This window comes from Trachemys scripta, chromosome 7, assembly GCF_013100865.1.
Source record: "Trachemys scripta elegans isolate TJP31775 chromosome 7, CAS_Tse_1.0, whole genome shotgun sequence".
NCBI classification, from domain to species: Eukaryota; Metazoa; Chordata; order Testudines; family Emydidae; genus Trachemys; species Trachemys scripta.
Genome location: NC_048304.1, coordinates 92,380,929 through 92,402,441, shown reverse-complemented (window position 1 = coordinate 92,402,441; position 21,513 = coordinate 92,380,929). Strand labels below are relative to the sequence as shown.

The following is a 21,513-nucleotide window of genomic DNA, read 5'->3' as shown; positions in this document are numbered from 1 at the left end:
TTGCCTTGCACCCTTGTAGTCATTTAACTTGGGCAAAGTGCTACTTTTCTGTTTACAACCACTTACCATAGCTGTAAATGACTTCATGAGTGCAAAGGCACGAGGTGCAGACGGGGGAGAAACAGGCCCATACTCTTTGAGTAGCCAAAGAGCTGTTAGTAGCAATGTGGCTCCTGGAAGCAGTGTTAGGCGGTGCACTGAGTGTGACTAATGGAGTTACACTGAGAGGCAGTGAGTCAAAGAAAAAATAGTAAAGGCATCATGTGACCGGAAAATCTCAGTCAGGAAGAAGAGCAGCGTTCACTAACCTAAAAATTCTAATGAGACTACCAATGAGCTGCATGGAATCAGTGAGTGGAGGGGGAAAGACAGTCCCCAGACTTCAGTGATGAGGCAGAGCCCTCCACAGGAGTCATGAGAGATGGGAGACTTCCCTCCACAATCAGCCCAGGTAACTACTTTTCTTTTCAGCCAGCTGCACAGGGATGCAAGAAAATTAACATGATGGACAAATGATGTGATACAGTGTAGCAAATATTTTCACCTCACTTTCTCGTGGAGCTATATAAGGGACCCAGGAGAGAGAGGGAGAAAAGGAAATAGGTCCAGCACAAGAAATTTTGGTTCATAGGAAGTAGGACACTAACATAGGCTTACAGATTAACCTTTCTTTCCACAGAGTAGCCCTGCAGTTCTCTAGATTCTTTTGGAGGTTGATAAACTATGTGGCAGCCTAGTCATGCTGAACAGATTGGTCTGGTGCACAGCTTTCTGGGCTTCATATGGTCCTGAGATGAATGGAGTTCTCAGTTTTCATTCCTGTGGTTTACTGATACTATGAATCTGAAATCTTGAAACTGAGGTTATTATAGGCCAATTTATACAAATTAAAGGAAAGAACCATACACTATTTCAAGCTCTTCTTTTATTGCTGCTTGTGTCTTACTAGCTTTTCTAATGCAAAGATTTAAAGTATCAAACATTTGGGCCTTGGAGAGATCACAGCTGGTATTACAGACCTTTAAAAATTGAGGACCCAGTTCTGTCCTTCAGATATACAGGCACAGATCCCATTTCATGTCATGGATTTCTTTTAAGACCAGAAAGGACCATCATGATTATTGTAGAAGGCAATAAGCTGCACCCACACATCTGAGGTTAGTTTGGGGCCCTTCATGAAATATGTACATGTGCATATGCTTTCACAACTGAAAGTACCATTCAAAGTAATCTATAAAAACAAGTATATTCATCTTGCAAATACTTACACAAGTGAATAGCCCCACTGACTTCAAATGGGATTTCTCATATGAGTAAATCTTTAACATGTTTACAGAGTACATTAAAGTTAGTCTTTACATTTAAAATAAGAACTGAAATCCTTTTTTCCCTAAGTATGTTTGCTGAAAATATTGTAAACATAACACCAGAGTTTTCATTCTTTTACATAAGGAAAATAGCTATAAACCATAATTTCAGCATAACTAAACACAAAGATCACCTATTGTCTGGGACCATAAATCCTTAGCTAAAGCTTCAATCCAAAATGTTGGCTGACTTTTTTGTGTGTGACACAGAAGCATTGTGAGTCCTCTGCATGAACTCCTATATTGTTGCTTTTTTAGTCACTGCTTCCCAGAATCTCTGTTCCCAGTCCTTTACAAAGAATAGGAAAATCTCAATCTTTGAAGTGCACATCGATGCGTTTCCAGAAGTTAGCCAGGCTGTCTGTGCTTGTTCAATCATCTCTTCTTTAATCAGTTAGAAATGCTGAAGGAAACGGTACTCTGAAACCTATAAAAATAATACTTACCAGTTTAGAAATATTTTTCTGCTGACTACACATTATGCCCATCAGAAAGGGCACTGCTTTGCTCAGCAGTATTGATATTTGATCTTCCGTTTTCTTGACTGCTGGAAGTGACTACATTCAGTTTTTTCTCAATTTTATCAGCAACAGTACGCATACTAAGTTTTCTCAGACTGACGATCAAATTTCCATAAGCCCCCTTCATTCCATGATGTTGATACCAGATATGGAACAATTTGATTTTCTGCTCAGTTGAATCATTTAAATGGTCCTGGACTGTCTGCTCTATGGCAGGTTCTGGGATTTCATGCCTCCGAACAAAATTCTTGACTTGTGTTAGTGTCATCTCCTCCACAATAGCAGGAATGTAGGTGCTCAGGTCAACATCTGACAATACAAATAACATTTGAAAACACAAACTCATGGCACTAGTATTTTACTGATCTTTCGCATGTTTTAAATATTCAAAACAGATGAAGTTTCAAGCCAAATGAGAGAGCAAGAGAGTCTTTTACAGGGAAATTCATAGTAGGAATGGGTCAACATGCTACACTTTCCCTTATGTTAGAAAATTCAAACATTCAGGTATGGACCCATATCCCCGTCCTGTGACTTCAAATAAGCCCTCAGATCTTTCTATAGGACCCTTTCTTCTTCCCTTCCTCCCATCACCAAATGTATGAATGTCATGTTAAGCAGGCAAGCACCTCTGGCATCCTCTTAGCTGGGCACTGAATCTCTCCGTGATGATACTACCATTGCTTGACTCATGCACTTGACAGTTCAGGGTCTAGAAGCCTATCTTCTGGGCTTTGCGTACGACTACATTTCAATACTACATTATCTGTAATACAGGGTGAATGCCTTTGGCTTTGGAAGCTGCAGCGTCCAGGAGATTAGAATATATGAATACCTGAGATCCAGCAACAAGCTTGCCAGTGGATCTACTGAACCAGTAGTGGGTTTCCTAGTTAGAGAGTCCTGTGGGACAAAGTCTTCAAAAATTTGCATATACTCACAATTTTCTAACAAGCAGGAAAACAGTTGGGTGCTTATCCAAGCAGAAACATTTTGGGTTTTTCAATAACTAATTTCTGCTAACATGTATCAAGTAACATAGGGTCTGCAGCCCTTACCGAGGCAAAACTTTCTTTGATTTAAAAACAATGAGAGTTGTCTTAATCAGGACTGCAGGGTTGCTTCCATAACAGACATTTATTTAATAAGGAGAGCTACAAATCAGTGAGGAGTGACAGCTTTTCAAAACAGAGACTGACCTGGCATTAAACTGAACAAAACATATATTCTTGCATATGGTTTCTAAACCATATTTCTCACCATTCCTATAGAGAAAGTAAAATGTTATTTCATACCTGGGTACACGAGACGCTCCATTTCCTGGAAACAGATAAAGAAAAAAGTGTAAAGGAGGCCCTGCAGATTGTAGAGTCTCTGCCCTTCCCCCCCCCCCCCCCCGTTTTTCTTGATTGTTGATTTTGTTGTTGTTTTCTCACTTTTTCCCATCTTCCCTTCTTCTTTCAGTGGTAAAGTCCCTTTTGTACCTTATTGGGGGGTGGGGTTGGGCTCCCACTACCAATTTTTTTTAAAACACCAAATTATGCAAAATGCTAAATTTCATGAAATTTGGAGTTTTCTCCCAGCTTTATCCATGACCCCTCTCTTTAGTAGCCAGGCCATGTTTAGAATACAGTGCACTAGCCAATTTTAAACTGAATAATAGAAATGAAGGAGATCTCTATATGGGTCACCGGACTAGTACAAGAACTTCAGGATCTTAGCTATTCAGAATGCTTAAGCAATGTATGGAACATTCTTTAGGACAGAAATGATCCTTTGTCTAAGTGAGGAGCTCCATACTAGGCTGGAGAGAGAGATGCTGCTGCAAGAAGGTAGCTTCTGCCAGCTCCACACCCTTCCTGTCTACAGCCCACAGACAAGCATCGGGGGGAGGGGGCAGAAATGATGCTCAACCCCTCCTCCTCCTCCAGCAAACTTTGGGTCACTTTTTGCATGTTTCTGTAATGATCTGACCCTAACGAGTCAGGCCAGCAAATATGTTACATTTTTTTCCGCAGGGTCCTCTGTAGAAAACTCTTCTGACCCCCACTCTCACTCTGCTTCCTCATGGTTCCCTCAGTGTTGCAACTCTCCTTTGGCCATAGAGAACTGGATGAACTGAGCCCCTCAGTGCTGCTCACAGATGGGCTGAGAGAGTAGAGAGGGTCACAGCAGAATGACACAATGTCCTCTCTTATCCTCAGCTGCTGGGCACTCACTGCTAGTCCCTTCCATTCTAAGGAACAATGCATGTTTAAACATAGGACTATTTAGGGGATAAAACCTTCAACTATATCTCAGGCAGAGAGAGAGTGGAACAATCAGAATAAAATCTCTGACTTCCTTCCTAGCTTGTGTGTGTAGCTGGAACAGGAGGATTTGAAAACTTCCTCTTGTTCTCCATATATACATTGTACTATACAAAACACTCTCTTTTTCAGAACTGCTTGGCAAAAATAACCTGGAACTCTCCCCCAAGTGTCTTTCTTTCTGTGGTGAAGTTCACTTCCCTCACATAAAGCCAGAGGGTAAAGGGAGGACAGGCCTCTACAATCTACACAGCCCCAGTGTGGATTTAAGTGGTGCAGGGGGCCTCGTGCACCAAGCTGAATTTCAGCCATGCTAAGCAATGATACTTACAGGGGTGGGTGGTTTGTGGACAACCCAGTGCCGCATCTGATTGTTCAAATTAAAATCCTGCCGTTTCTTCTTGTCTGAAACAAACCATGCCAAAGAATTTTAAAAAACAGCACACAGTATGTATCAGTGCTAAAATGGAGCACCTAAAAGAGGAGAATTATGATTAATTAAGCAGTAGAGTAGTCAATTCAGTATACAGTATGGATGAAGAAAAGAGACTAACTTACAACAGTATGCTGCTACGGCTGATAGTGATACGATGGCGATTACGATTCCAACCACTACTAGAAAGATCCACCAGAAGTTTCCTGATAATTTAGAGCATTGTAAAATTTACATAAAAGCAAAGCACAGAAAAACAGTGCAATACAACAACACACGTGGAACCCTTCACAGGATTATAAAGGTCAGACTATGGAAGGCCCTTGTATAGATGTGTGTGGTGTGGGGAGACGACAAGTGAGGTGCAAGGAGTCTTCCTTCTCTGCTCCTTACATCCCTGTGCCAGGGCAAGACACATAAATTATTCCTGTTCTCTCCTGCCAACAGGGACTGCTCCCTGTTACTGTTCCCTATGGTACAAGCCATTCTACAAGGGGCAACCCTGCCACACCAGCCAGCAGAACTGACCAGTCCATGACTGGTGGCCATGGTCCACCTTTGTGCAGCCATGTGTGTGCTCTCCCTGCATACTAGGTGTCCCCAGGAAGCATTTTATATGGTGGTGCAGCTCCATGCTGCCTCAACCTTGGGCTTAACGCACACAATCTGGCCTACATTGCATAGCTGATTCCAGTGTATCCAACTGATTCTACCTGTGGAGATACCAAGATAAAGTAATTCATTCTCACTTTTACATATGGTATTTGTGGTCGGGGTGCATTCTTTTTCAATTGCGCCATTTTCACACCTAGAGAAAATATGAAAAATGTGTATGTATTTAATAGTAATTTAACAATAGAAAAACAACACAATCTGTCATGAAAACAAGGCAAAGTTATCCATGCCCCCCACACTGTTATGAGTTGGCTTTTAATATAGTAAGAAAGTGGAGTTTTGAATTTAGTAGGGAGGAAGAAGTGTCTCTCTAGTCCTCCAATGTTGTTATATTTAGTCTCTAGGGATTCTTGTCCAGTTTCCTGTAAGTCATGAGTCATAATGTAAATGATAATACCACTATTTACAGAGTGCATCCACATGGCCTTGTGATAAAACAAAGGAGGGAGCCTAATAGAGAAAAAGGAGTGAAGAGAAAGGCAATAAAGAAAGGACCAACAGCGCTCCTTCTAAAATAACCCAAACACATTTGGAATAAAGTTTTTACTTGCTTTTTAAAAGTAAGGCGAGATTAGGACAGAGATGATTTTGGGAAGGCAGAAACAGTTCCACTCATTAAGGTGCCCAAAAACAAAAGCACAATTGCCTACACCCATTAATAGCTGAGGGGAGAGGGCACACCTTGATAGAACCGAAAAGCCTTATTCACAACAGAGCTGGTAATCAAACACTCATGCAGCAGGAAACCGAGGGTATGCCTACAGTACAATTAGACACCTGTGGCTGGCCTGTGTCAGCTGACTCGGGCTAAAATAATCTGGCTAAGAGGTTATTGAACTATGGTGTACTGTAGACAGTAGAGCTGGAGCCTGGGTCTAGGACCCTGCGAGATGGGAGGATCCCAAAAACTGAGCTGCAGCCTGAGCCCAAACTTCTACACTGCAATCAAACCTCTTTAGCCCCTTAGCCTGAGCTCCTTAGCCTGAATCAGATGGCACAGGCCAGCTGTGGGTGTCTAATTGCAGTGTAGACCTACAGAGAATTGCCTGTTGCACCAGGGCTACGTGACTGTTTATGAATAGGAAACAAACACATCTCTCAATCTGCCAAGGCCCCAGTGTGGGATGCAGTCAGTGTGTGACAAAGACCCAAAATCAGAGACTTAAAATACTCATACCAGAAAACTAAAATGCTGAGGGATTCATTCCTTCAGCCAAAATCACTCTAAAATCTCAGTTTCATAATTTTAGATTTCTGATGAAAATTAATTTATGCAGTAAATGAAGGAATACCAAATCTGTATGCACTATACTTGCTTTGTGACTAAAATGAGATGTATGCAGTGTTGTTGTAGCTGTGTTGGTCCTAGAATATTCGATAGACAAGATGGGTTACGCAATATCCTTTATTGGACAAATATATTACCTCACCCATCTTGTCTCTCTAAAATGAGTGATGTCACTTCCGGGGGTGGGGGCGGGAGATTAGAGGTATGGGTCCAAGGGAATTTGGCAGAAGAGAATATAAAAGGCACCTGCTGTTTTCCCTGAAGTTCTCTTCCTCTACAGACTGTCACCCTCTGGTATTGCCAGACCTTCCAACTCTACTTCCTCCCCCATCCAATCCATCATTCCATAACCTCTATCCACCCCAACAGAACACACAAAGACAAAGCTCAAAAAAACTTGGAATGGGAATTATTAAAAGTGGCCTCTAAATGTGTGTGTAGATTTGTGCATTCAAATACATATTTGGACACAATTGTGGTAACTGTCCGTGCAAATGGGGACCTATAAAATTTTAGGCCTTGTCCAGACTAGGTAAAAAAGTGCTTTTTCCCTCTAAATGAATGAGTTCAATAGAACTAGCTTAATTCAACTGAAAACCTCGTTAGGCTATAACTTGACCACTAAAATGGAGCTAACAGGTATTTAAGCATGTCTACATTGATGTGGGATTTTCAATTGAGTTAAGTGAGCTAAATTGATTAGAAAAACTAGTATCTTTCTTTCCTAATCTAAACACTGCCTTAGAGGCCACATTGATATTGACAAATTGGCTGAGTCTGGCTAATTCACATTAAGTAACACACCATTTGAATAGTTAAATAATAAAGACCTCAAACTTACTTGCTGCATGGGTCGCAATGATGACATGGGCCAGAAGAATTGCAAAAGTAGTGTTGTTTACACCTGCATTTTGTGTCCTGAGTGACGGTACAATGTTCTGCAACTTCCAAACCTAAAATAAATCCCAAGAGTTTTCTTCAATTAGAAGAAGAAGGTGGCACTCTAACTATTTTAGTGCACCATTAGCAAATGCTATGCTCAGGCCTAGTGCTGTTAGCTCTATTACTGTATGCAGCAACGTAAGCTGCTCATAATACCAAGCATCACCATATTGTTTTCTACATGCTCCTTCTGATTGTGTGATACTGGGAAGAGGAGGGAAGGAAGGAGTCCTCTGCAATCAAATGCTGCAAAAAAGAGCTGACAATAAGCACTTGCTTTGCTGGAAGGGGACTAGTATATAACATTACAAAATACTGGCAGTTTTTTTCTCATTCATCATTCTATGATACTTTATATAATTAATGGTCTGGTCTCCTGCATATTCAGTTGCCACTTCTGTAATGGTTCCCTGTGCATCTCCTGCATCATCTGCTGGCATCATCCTCTGGTGCAGTTCCCTGATGTCCATCTACTTATTTGAACTGGACATTGGGTAAAACAGACAAGTTGGGCAGTGCCGAGTCACTCTGTTTGGCCTGGTTTGAACTAGTTTAGTCTTCTTCTAGTAAGATCTTGCTATTTAAAGTCAACTTTTATCCATCATTGGCTATTAAGATTGACCTGACTGCAGAGATCTTATAACAGCACGAGATACCCATACAGTACCAGTAACACCCCTAGATCTGAAGGTGACCTTTAAAAAATATTTTCTTTAGCTGACAACAGTTTGAGTCCCAGGTGAGGCAGGCACTCAGATAGCGAGTGGGGACATTTGTCAGTACCTCGAGAGATATTAAAGGAAAGGACATGCTGCTGGAACTGAACCCCAGCCCCCACCTAAAAATGCCAATTTCAACAGCCACTGAGGGTTGTGATGTGGCTGCAAGAGAAGGCTCCTTGTGCCCCCTCCCACACACTTGCACAGCCAGAGGGCCAGACACAATCAAGCACAAAACCCTGCTCAGGGTCCTGAGATTCTAATAACTTTAAAAAGAAGTTTAAATTCATTTAAAATTAATACAACATTTCCTTATTGGTAACTTTTTGTAAGCTAAGGATTTTCAACTGTTTGATGTGACTTGTGGCCCCACTCCAGCCACCTGAAAATTGGTTTCCTCAAATGCCTCTTCTAATATTATGCACAAATTTCTACTATGTCTTGCTTATGCAGAACCTCTGAGTTTGAGGAGAAGCAGCTGCACACCTGCTTCAGTGAGGATAGAGTGGGAGCAGGTTTATGTTCTCCCAGATGGTTGCTTTGTGTCATGGGTGTGTGTGTCCATTTTAAAACACTCAAAACTGTGTCTCTGAGAAAATTAAGTTGTATCTCACATTGTCTAGTGTGTTTTTTTTTTTTTTTATCATAAGGAACGATTCAAGGTAACTTCTGTAAGCAAGGTATTAAATAGAAACATTGGTTTTGGTGTACCCTTTGTTAACACCCTAAATGTTTGAATATATCTATAATGTTTTCACTGTGGACCAGATTGTGAGCCAAGGTAAATGCCAACACAAGGGATTCTGAGGGCATAAGTTGAGTGTGACCGACTGCACCCCTGTATTCTGACCCTACACAATCTTTGTACAAAATATACCTTGTGAGGTATCATTTGAAAACTAATGACTCACTAGTCCAGGGTCGGCAACCTCTGGCACACGGCTCACCAGGGTAAGCACCCTGACGGGCCGGGTCAGTTTGCTTACCTGCCACGTCGGCAGGTTTGGCCGATCACGGCTCCCACTGGCCGCGGTTCGCCGTCCCAGGCCAAGTGGGAGCTGTGATCAGCCGAACCTGCCAACGTGGCAGTTAAACAAACTGGCCCTGCCCGCCAGGGTGCTTACCCTGGCGAGCTGCATGCCAGAGGTTGCCGACCCCTGCACTAGTCAATCATATCATAGTGAAATGCACGTAATGACATTATATGTACAGTTATGAACATAAGATGAAGTTACAACTGACACGTGTTTACCAGACAAGTTTGGGGAGTGGGTAACCAGTTTCCCAAAGACAAAGGACAAGCTGATGCCGCTAACCAAGTGTCATCAAAGTTGACTGGCCATCACCTGTCAAGTGGCCATACTTTGGCTGCAAGGTGGGTGGCAGGAACAAATCGATTCACATTTTAACTAACAACATGGAACCTCTTTCACCACGAGACCCCATGCCTCCACCACCATAGCTGGAAGGTAGTTGATCTAGGAGTAACCCTGAGGAAAATGCATTTCAAAGGCTGGACTATAAAAGAGAGGGGGCAAAAACACCCCAGGTAGAAAAAATAGAGAAAAAGACTCTCTCTCTCTTGCTTTTTCATCTAAGATGACAAAAGAAGCAGTCTTTGGACTTTGGGAGGGGTTCTGACCAGAGACCTTGGTCAGCCCTGTTGCTGGAAACATTTGGTAAGAACCTTGAACCAAGTCTAGTTTGTTAACTTTTAGTTACTAGAAAGCATTTTATCTTTATTTCTCTTGTAGCCATTTCTGACTTTACTGCCTTATACTTATACTCACTTAAGAATCCATCTCTTTGTAGTTAAGTAAACTTGTTTTATTCTTTAATCAAAATTAATCCAGTGTTGTGTTTAAACTGAATTGTTTGGTGACTCCAATTAAAGTAGCAAACTGTTGTAACAGTTTTCAAGTACGTAAAAGGTTGTTACAAGGAGGAGGAAGAAAAATTGTTTTTCTTAACCTCTGAGGATAGGACAAGAAGCGATGGGCTTAAATTGCAGCAAGGGAGGTTTCGGTTGGACATTAGGAAAAACCCTGTCAGGGTGGTTAAGCACTGGATTAAATTGCCTAAGGAGAGTGTGGAAACTCTATCATTGGAGATTTTTAAGAGCAGGTTGGACAAACACCTGTCAGGGATGGTCTAGAAGATAATACTTAGTCCTGCCATGAGTGCAGGGACTGGACTAGATGACCTCTCAAGGTCCCTTCCAGTCCTATGATTCTATGATTTGACCCCTTACAGAGGAAATGGATCTATAATACCTGAACTGTCCAGGAGAGGGCTGGACAGAGTAGAAAACGCATTTTTGGGGGGAAACGTGGGACTGGGAATGTGTTGGGCCCACCCTGCAACTGGAAACCAAGTGGGAGCTGGAGTTTGACTGGAGTGTTGCTGGCAGGTTGCAGCTATAAACAGATATTCAGGGTATGACCTGCACACTGTTTGTCTGTTTGTGAGGGTCCCAGGTTGGGACCTACAGCACCATAGCATTGTGAGGCACCCAACGTTGCAAGGCAGGTGGTGACACAACCCCTCACTAGTCTGGATTGCACCCTGGAATGTCATAGTGAACTACCCATATCACATGTCACAGTGTGGGTGAAAGAGCCATCTTGAGGGACTTCTACTTGCCCTCCAACACAGGTGGGTGGGGAGTGGACAGAGCCTTAACTCTGTTCCCTCTCAAAGTGCCAACAGTGCACCTGAACAATTGCTCAGGAAAAGCACTGCCATGGCATACTCCCTCCCCCTCACAGAGAAAAGGGGACCCAGAGACCAAATTGTAACTCTGTCACAATTTCCTCCCTGGTCTATCATAACTATATGCTACCCCTTTCTCGAAGCTTGTGGTAACTCCCCAGTCTTGTCCTACGGAAAGTTTTTGTTGCTTGAGTTGCTATTTTACAGACATACCAAGTTCAGAGTCACATGACTTGCACCTTATGCACTTATCAAGGGAATTGTCATAATCCACGTATGTTAATCCTTCTGTGCATGGTTCACAAGTTGTGTTTTTGTCCTTTGTGCAATCATCAACTTTAAATGAACCTGTAAAAAAAAAAGAAAGCGAAAAGAAAAATGAAAGTTGTAGTATCGATACCTAGAAGTTGTCAGCTGGAAGATCTGCTTCAGATTTTCTGTTTCTCTTCATCTCTTAAACTTTCTAATTTATGAATAATGACAGGATCAACATTTTCTAAATGCTACAGATAAATTATATGGATTTCGATCCATACATGTCTTTTGGTAATGTAGCATATATAGGGTTGGATTTAAAATTCTAACTATTAAAAACAAGAAGGAAAATTTACTAAACAAATGATCTGTTCAGTGAAAATACCCATTCACCGGTATAAATGTGGAGTTGTGTGGGCAAAAGAGCATGAATGCATTTTTTTTTTTACCTCCTTCAAAATTGTGCATGTAAATATCCCAGTGCTTTTCTATGAATCCAAGTAGCTTACACGGACTTGTCTGAAATCCATGGGAAGTTATTGGCATGAACTTAGTAAATATTTGTGTGTTTTTCTATGATTCTGCATTCTAGCTAAGCTTGGAACAGATCATGTGAAAGTACTCGCATAGCATGGAATAATCATATACATCTTTAGGGAAACAGCTTAAATACAAGCAGGTTAGAGTCCAATCCACAAAATACAGTTTTCAGTGCCCAAGGGATTTCTAAATGAAAATATGAAGCCAATGTAGTCCTGTCACTTGGGGGCCAGAGGAAGGCCCTATAACACTGTGTCCCAGTAGAAGCTTCAGCATGTAGAGCAGGGGTAAATTATTTTTATTTTCGGGGTCCATTCAAAAATGTCTGGCAGTCCAGATTTGGCCCACAGTCCACCTATTGACTCCCTCTGATGTAGAGTATTTATCAAGCAGTATGCAGTTCTGCCTGTGGCCATTTCCACTCACCTCTTTATTTTTCAATAAATTATTTTAAAATGATACCTACCAGGTGGACACATCTTACAGCAGATATTTTCTGCAGCATATTCTCCCTCTTTACATTTAAGTTCCCTTTTAGAAATATTCCTCTTTATAGACAGCTTATCATATATAGTGTGTGCAGCGGGTACATCACTGTCACATTGTGATCCAATAGTCCAACCAAACACCTAGGAGAGAACAGTAAAATTATAGGTGTGGGAAAATTGCTCAAACTCTTCCTCCTACCCTGTCTTCCTGCTATTTGTAGAGTGGGCCACAGTAGCACTAGACCCTGAGAGAGAAGTAGATGAAGGCGTGGGAGCAGTACCCCACAGCAAGGGTTGGAGGAGAGGTGGGGAGGGGAAAGGGCGGAAACCAATGTCTCACAATGTGTTCCATATCTCAGGGGGTCATCCTACACAAAGATGCCATAGTGACAGCATCATTGCCTTCTTCCAGGCCTGTGAGAAGATTGGCTCTGGGAGCCAAAAGTACTCTGAGAGCACTGCAGGGTGTGGAGGTGTGTCCGTGTCCCCCAGCGCCTGCAGCAGCTCTGACTGACTGCTTTGCTAGGGGACCTACAGCAGGGTCTGGAAACCCACAGTCCATGGGGAAACCTGTAGGTTAGCAGGTCTGACATTGTGAAGTGGACTACACACAGGATCAAAGAAGTAAAATGGAGGCAGAATGCCCTTAATTCATCTACTTGGGCTATCCTGACCACAGGTGCAGCACACAGGTGTAAATGGGGCTACACTGTCAGTAGGCCTGAAGGAAATTATGATGCTGTCCACGAACAGGAGGGCTGTGACTCAGAGGGGTTTCTGAGTCACAATGCTTCTCAGAGCAAGAATGTGACTTTAAGCACAGCCCTGAGCAAGGAATGATGGCTAGACTACATGCCCAAAGAGCTGCTCTGAGAAGCTGTTCATGTTCCAGAAATATTTATTCTCAGACACACGGGGCCGGATTCTCCTCTCCTTTGCTCTTTTATACCAGTAACAGGTGCAGTTCCAGCAATTCAGAGGAGGTAATATTGATTGATACCAATGTGAGAGAGAGAGAGAGGAGAATCAGCACCAGAGTATCAAGTCAGCAGCTGTCATTTGAAAAGGAGGATACAGTGTGGAACAGAAAGATAAATACAGGGAGAGCATACGGTGGAACAAGAATCAGTGAGCCAAAATGTACAGTGTTACTACAAATTCCATTTAGTGCTAGGGACAGAAAGTGAAGGACAAATACAAGATGAGCATGAAAAGAAAAAGGTGTAAAGAATGGGGTAGAATGAGTTATTATAATAACTTTCTAAATGACAGACACGTGCAGAGCAAATAACTGATAACTATGCAGAAACCACACTAACAAACCCTTCTAGCTTCTACTACGTGCATGCATGAACTCAGAACTCTCCTCAAAACCACCAAAACCGCCCCACCTCTCCCCCCGGTTGACACAATAGGGAAAGACAGAAACATAATATATAGTAACATATATAGAACCAATTCATTACCACAGATAATCCTGTACTTCCTAATACAATAAATGTGGACTACTTCTCAGGAGCTGTCTTTCAAGTAGCATAACATAGGCACGGCACGCAGAAACTTTATACATTGCCCTACACCTGATATTCTTCCTTTTTTTGCTTCTCTTTATCCCCAAAGTGACATTCTAATTTTTCACAATATTACTTTATATCCTAGAGTCACTTTATTCTTTTTCTTTTGATTCTCCTTGGAATTGCCACTCCCACATGATATGCAGTCCTCTGAAATTAAAATTTAATTACTAATAACAAAATGAACACTAATGTTAACACAATTTGATGGTACGCTTGGGAAACCAATCATGTCCTCAGTAGTACCCGTATCACTCAGTGGCAATAACTGAAGGTACATGCATGCATTAAGGGGATGATAGGTGCTTTTTGATCTGTTTTCATGAAAACAGATGTATACAATGTATACTTTCAGCCGAGAATGACTCATAGAGACTTGGTTTTGGTCTTTTCCTAATCTAAAATAAATGCCATTTTCAAAACTAAAAGTCTAAACATCTAGTAGGAACAAAATAAATAGGGGCAACTAACCCCAGAAAAACCCTTAAGAAATCATACTTTGGGCCAGATTATCAATTCCAATTCCAATTGATCTGCTCAGGCATTAACCTTCTTTCAGAGCCCCTCTCTATACTGGGGAACCCTAGAAGTGCGTTCCAATGGCAGGCACCAGTCGGGGAGTCCCTGGCAGTGTGGCAATTGAGCCAAGGTACCTTCAGAGCCACGGCAGAACCATTGAGGACCTAGTGGCTCCTCCAGGATCCATGTGATTTGTGGACAATACCTCAGGTCTCTTACACAGGGGGAACAGTTCCCACCAGTGGAAGACTTCAGAGGAAACACTATGTAGGGGCATAATGATCTAACCTTACCATTGTCGTAATACATACAATATTTGTACGTGAGACCCAGATGAGTGGATGGACAATTGCTTAAATAGTAAATTGCTTAAAAGAAATTCTCTGCTTCCTCTAGTCACCCATTCTCTTCTTTCATTGATTTCCCATCCCCACATGGGAGCGTGCTCCTGCATCTATTAATTTGGGGCCATAATTTTCATCCATTCAAAACCTCCCATCTGTTCTTGCATCAGTCACACAGCAGCAAGTGCACATAGCTCATTAGGGGCTTTCAAGAAATTTAAAAAGGGGGAGAGGAGATTTCCTTGCTTTGGTGTTGGATAGCAAGACATGGGAAGTTTCATTTATGTTCTGATGTTTGTCTGCTCTTGGTAGTTCTTTCACTAATGATGACTTTATGAACAGTTTATCTCCCTTTTGCTATTTTAATGATTTTTTTCTTTTGCAAATTCAAAAGCTTACATTAATCCTAGCAAGATGGAACTATCAAACAGGTGGTAATTTTATATTATTTGGCAAATGGATCCTTTCCTTGCACTCTTTTAGATGAAGCAGACTTCTTACTATAGCAGGTGCTCTCTGGTCCAGACATGCCAAACCCATGAGAAAAAATGCAGAAAATTGGACTTGTTTTTGGCTTAATTGGCTTGTGAGTTGCTTGTTGGCTAGTTTTGGGCTTGTAGCTTGTTGCTTCTGTTTTTTTTTATCAGCTCCCAGCAAGCAGGGACAAGGGGCAAACAGGGGCAAGGAGGGGACAGAGTCAGGGGTGCACAGTAGGCCCACCACAGTCCCAGACTGCACGCCGGGGGGGATTTAGTCACATAGAGTGTTGGGGTTCTTAGGGATTGGTTTGTTTTGGCCTTGTTTTCAAATGGGGTTAGCTTAATTTTTGGCTTATTGTGAAAGTCAGAGTGCTTATTTACCGTGTGAAAGTTGGCAACTGTGCTCTGGTCCAGTTTCCAGTAGCACATTTTTCTCTTTCCATTCCCTCCTCTTTTTGCTGTTTTTCATCTATCCTATTCTTTTTTCACACTAAAATGAAATGTACAGTTATCAGTGAACTTCACTGAAGCAACCACTCAAAGTGACAGTTCCTCATGTTCCAAAGTTTTCAGCGCACTTGAGTCATGAGAACCAGTGGGGCCAGAAAGAGGAATTGAGTTTAATTTTGCAAAGTCAAGTGAGTTACTGTGATGTAAAACCACTAGAATCTGCGTATCTTTGGTGCTGAGGTTAATAGGATCTGTGTGTGTTCAGTGTGTCTGGAAATCAGACTCATTGGGGTCTAAAACCCCAGTTCCCCCAAACAAGATCAAATTTGAAAATGTTGGCATTAATTTCTTGTCTCAGTTTCCCCACCTGTACAGTGGGGGTAATAACACATCCTTGTATCACATGAGTTTTCTGTGGATTTTTTAGAGTTCTTTCTCAATGCACATTTATTAATGGTTACTGTCTATTGTTAAGACTTGCAGCAACACTAACAGCTTCTATCTCATTGTTGCTACTCTGTGGCCGGATGTCAAAATGGAAGATTCAAGGGAAGCTTATGATCTCTTTTTTTTCTTGTATACAATATATTGCAGTTCACTTTTCAGCATTTCCTGGTTGTTCAGTGTCTTGCATCAAAGTAGAAGAAAACAGAAATTCATCTTTGCAGTAGAATAGGTAAACATATTGTGCAAGTACAGACCCAGTTATGCAAACACTTATGACAAGATTCACTTTACACGTGTCATCCAGTCGACTTGAATCTGACTATTTATGTGCATTCATTTTAAACACGTGTACAAATCTGTGCACTATTAGAGTCATAAGGAGTATCATGGGTGGAACAAACACTTTAGTGTGAGGGCCTTAACTTCTAAGAGGTCTTTTCTAAATTCTCAGAAATTGGCCACTTATTATATTCACAATCTTACTATATGAACTAGAAAATTATTGGCTAGTATTAGTTTGCTGTTTTCAAGGTACCCAAATCTGTTCCTATTAAATTTAGTTTTATATAGGTTCTGGTACCACACTCATCATCGTACGAGTGTCCTCCAGCTGTTTTTTCAAATGGTCTGTGTTTTGCTTGTTATATGAGGGCAGGTCTATGATTAATCTTTTGGTAACATAGAAGGAATAGTAAGAGCCTAAGGAGGGACACCTGATCAAACATCACCTAATGAAATTAATAGGCAGCAGAGGAAGTACTTTTTCATGCAACACACAACTAAGTGGTGGAACTCATTGTCATGGGATGTTGTGATAGCTAAAGTATCACTGGGTTCACAAAAGGACTGGATAACTTCAAGGAGAATAGGTCCATCAATGGCTATTAGCCAAGATGGTCAGGGACACAGCCCCATGCTTGGGGCGATCCTAAACCTCCAACTACCAAAAGATGGGAGCAAAAAATAGGGGTGGATTACTCCATAATTGCCCTGTTCTGTATGCTCCCTCTGAAGTTCTGGTATAGGCCACTGGGTAAGATGGACCATGATCTTATGTGCTTAAGGATCTGCTTCTGCAACTGATGTGCCATGAGTACAAGGGTTTGCTTCTGTGGAATCATCTACAGGATCAAGGCCTAATAAACCCAACTACTTCCATGTTCTTGTGTAAGTAAATTAATCGATCAGACACATACTGCAGGGCTTTTTTTTCTTTTTTTTTTAAGTGTGGTAAAATCATATGTTAGAAAAATCAGGGAAGAGGGAATAAAAGGTTTCTGGGAGATCTACTTCCCCTCTGGCTAATGGGACTGGGATTTGACAGAGAGCCTGGTTTAGACGGAAACATCAGCCTATTGTGTATATTAAAGGAAGGGATGATGGGAAGAAGTTTTGTTTACACCACTATCAGTTTGACCTAAATTCAGAATATAGATGCATTTCTATTTCTGACTGTGATTATGTCTATTTAAGCGTGATATATTTGGAGTACGTCTCTGCAATTGGTGTGCTGTAGGCGTTCTCCCCTTTTGACACACGCAGCATACACTTCCGCTGTTTGGACGTTGAGCATCCTCTATACTATTTAATTTATATTTTGGTGTTTTGTGGAGTGGCACAGTTGTAAGGCTCCATAGTATAAACTGAGTCACATAACTGCATTACCAAAATTAATTTCGCACCCCTCAAGTGATGAATAAAATCTACTGTTAAAATTTTGCTACCAATCATCTCAATACTAGCCTCTGCTCCGCAAACAATCATTCAGTGCCAAATATAACCATGCTGCGGGAAGATCTTATGTGTGAAATTCAAGACCATATCGCTGAGAGAGTTGACAGCAGTAACTGAGGGACGATTCATACAGTTATGGTCCTCAGACAAAATGCTAGAAAACATCAGAAAGAGCAGGGGTTCTCAAACTGTGGGTCAGGACCTTGCAGGGTGTCGCAAGCTTATTCCATGGGGAGTCGTGAGCTGTCAGCCTCCACCCCAAACCCCGCCAGCATTTATAATGGTGTTAAATATATTTTGAAGTGTTTTTAATTTATCGGGGGAGGGGGTGTCGCACTCAGAGGCTTGCTATGTGAAAGCGGTCACCAGTACAAAAGTTTGAGAACCACTGAGAAAGAGTCTCAGGTCCAGTGTATCTCCCTGGAGTGGAAGAAGGGAATGATAAATCCCAGTCCTGCAAATACTTAAGCGCACGTTTAACTTTACTACCCTGAGCAGTCTCACAGATTTCAATAGGAGAACTACTCATGGTAGCAAAGTCAAGAATGTGCTTAAGTGTTTGCAGGCTCGGGGCCATAATAAGTAAGTTTTATAAACTGAGGATGTCACATTTTCAGGGTCCAATCCTGCTCCCAACTGATATCAAGAGTAGTTTGTCCATTAATATTATTTAATTTCATCTCAAGTCTGCAGTTTGCATGGATCACCATTAAAGGATCAGTAATTGCCAACTGCTGGGACAGTTTTCTTATACTGGGAAATAGATGTGATAACTGTGTCGTGTTGGCAAATGTCAATTTTCAAAAATAGAACAACAGCTCTCCAAAATTAGGAATTCATTTGTAAGCTAGCCAAGGGCTATACCAACTCTGCAAAACATTCAGTTTGTCCTCTATTGCATCATGTTCTTTATAACTTAAGTACAAGTCAGGGAGCGAAAGACTTCAGTTTTACTGCATTGCTTCACTCCCCAGAAATACCCAAAGTGACAAACGTACGGGTGAATGGAGGAGTTCCCTTTACAGCTACCTGGAGTCTCCCTTCACTAGTCTTTTTAAAACATTCCCAAAATCAAACCGCTTCTAGGAAACAATATTTCCGAGCCACGTCTCCTTCACATGGTCTCTGAGTCAATTGGCCCCAATCTTAAGGAAGCAGGAATACTTTCTGTTTAGTGCGGCTGTGTCACGCAGCAGGCAGGACTTTATCTCTACCTGATCTCACTTCTCAGAAACGATCATTGTTTATGGTCGAAGTCGAGCGAGCGAGGGATCGAACTTTACCTGCGTTCCCTAGTGGGCTGCACCGGACCAGCCGAGCCCCCGGCTCCTCCTCGCGGAGGGCGGGGAGCTGGTTTGTGTCCCGCGCTGTGCACCCCAGCAGAGTGAGGGAAGTGACAGGTCCTGTCCATCGCCCCCCGGCAGCTGTCTGCGCCCCTACCCCAGTATTTACTGAGCGAGCCACCGGCGCAAACAGGGGGTCGGAGATTCCCCGTGAAGTTGGCCCCGCTAGAGGCGCAGCCCTGGGGAGACTGACAAGCGACCGCCCGAGCCGCGGGAATCCCGCCCGGCCCCCTCCCCGGACAGCCCGGCGGCGTGGCACGGGCGAGACGGGACTTACTAGGACGAGGCGGAGGAAGAGGAGCCCTGCGCTCATGCTGCAGCCGGCCGGCGCGGTGCCCGGGCAAGCCCTCCAAAGCGAAAGTGAGTCGCTGCCCTCGCCGCCGTCCCCCCTGGGTGTGCATCGAGCACTGGTGCCCAGCTGCAGCACCTGCCCCGCCCCGCGCTGTGCCGGCCAGGGGCGGGCTCCGCCTCCGGGGCCGGCCGCCGCCCGCCCCGCGCCAGTGCCAAGCGCGGACGGGGGAGGGGGAAGGAAAGCAGGGAGGGATCCCCGCGAAGGGCGAGGTGTAGGGAGCGCCTGGAGCACTAGGGGACAGTGTGGCCCGGAGAAGCTGCGTAGAGCCGCAGCTGGGACTGGGAGGATCCTTCTTCCAGTAGACACCAAGTGTTGTTGCTACAGCTTTGCAAGGTGCAATGTGGGCTCCCCGCTCACCCCAGCAGCAGCCTCGTGGACAAGCGGCAAAACAATTGTATTGATCTCAACGTTAGGCGTTAGCACTGGATTCCTCTGGTCCTGCTCCTGGACAGGGCCCGGCTGTGGTTGTATCTGGCCAGCTTATGTTGGAAAGAGTCCCAGGGTTGCCAACCCTCTAGGATTGGCCGGGAGTGTCCCGGAATCCCCATCGATCTGCCCCGGTGGCTGTTGAAAGCAATCTAGGAGATTTTAATAGGATATTTTAAGAAAATGACATTACCTCATGTTGGGGGGCGGGGGGGGGGGGGAATTTCCCGGAATTGCTTCAGTCAGAGTTGGCAGCCCATGCTCTTTCAGATGCCTGAGTCCAGAACAGTCTTGCCCTCAGGTGCATCCGAGTGGCAGTTCTGTGGTGACCTATGGGGTGGTAATAAATTGTACTCCTATAGCACCTTTTCTACATCGATCTAGGTGTTTTAAAATGAATCAATTAAAGCTAACAATACTCCTGCGATGTGGATTTACAGAGGAAGGGCGTTGCAGTGGCTAGGCTGTTACGCTGGGACTTGAAGAGCTGGATCAGTTTTGTTTTCCTCTGCAGACTTCCTGTGTGACCCTTGGAAAGTGACTTAAAGCTGGATTATTACACGTAGGTACGTAATGATTGCAGATAGCTGCCTAGTGGGATTTTCAAAATGCCTAGGTGTCTAACTCCCATTGCTTTCAGTAGGCATTTTCAAAAATCCCATGAGGTGCCTATGTGTATCTTTAGGTGCCTAAATACCTTTAAAATCTGGATTAAAATCTGTTCTTTCTCTGTCTCAATCCTCATCTGCAAAGTGGGGGAATAGTATTTTCTGGCCTTGCAGGGGTGTTATGAGGATAAATAAATATTTAAAGGCTGTGTGGTGTTCAGATATGATGGTAATGGGAGCTGCAAACATACCTAAAATAGATAGTATTAAGCCACTTGTTAAAGTTTACACAGCAAATCAGAGATGGACCAGGAATAGATCTCATGTCTCCCCACTTCAACCACTATATGAGTTTCTCATCTTGGGAGGGGGGGGGGGTGACTGCCCTGCCTTCGTTTTATGTGTAGGTGTAGGGGTGAGGGAACCCAGATAGCATAGAAGTGAGTGGAAATATGAAAAAGGCTGAGACTTACTGCAATAGACAAGGCTGCCTTTCACTGTCTTGCCTGAAGGGGCGCTGACAAGGCCGGTAATGTGACCTATCATCTGTGGTGTTTCACAGTCTTTCACAAGCACATAATGTAACAGTTGTCTCTCTTGTGCTTGCCTTCAATGAATCATTGGTCTTCCAAGCTCTACCTACAGTGTCCGTTGAAGGTAATATGACAGTCTCAATCAAGTATCAGATATTGAAATAGTTAAACATGTTTCAATTTATGTTTGCAAGACTGTGGTCGCATCTGAGCTGGTATTTCCATTTTAAAGCCCATTTTTCAGGGGTTTATGACTCACCCTTGTATTTGCAAGCACAGAAGCAGCTGCGCTTTGAGAAATGTTGCTAAACCAGTTAAGCTATGTTCAGAAACATTAAAAAATAGCTTCTCTTTCAGACATTTTAACCACTTCCGCCTAAAACAAAACTCTTCATCTAGAACTGCTGATACTTTGAGATGCTCCATCTTTGGTGTAGATATTAATGGCAAACTCC

The 21,513-nt window shown here is 42.9% G+C and overlaps 1 protein-coding gene across 1 annotated transcript; it reads right to left on the bottom strand.

Moving 5' to 3' along the window:
* Positions 1-907: 907 nt before the first annotated feature.
* FAS (Fas cell surface death receptor) lies at positions 908-19,581 on the bottom strand. The gene is made up of 9 exons (XM_034775986.1): positions 19,417-19,581; positions 12,228-12,390; positions 11,180-11,314; positions 7,435-7,546; positions 5,380-5,438; positions 4,756-4,836; positions 4,529-4,602; positions 3,184-3,208; positions 908-2,197 (listed from the first exon to the last, which is right to left on the bottom strand). Exons 1-9 carry the CDS (start codon positions 19,450-19,452, stop codon positions 1,839-1,841), a joined length of 1,044 nt encoding a protein of 347 aa, XP_034631877.1. The 5' UTR covers positions 19,453-19,581; the 3' UTR covers positions 908-1,838.
* Positions 19,582-21,513: the final 1,932 nt, after the last annotated feature.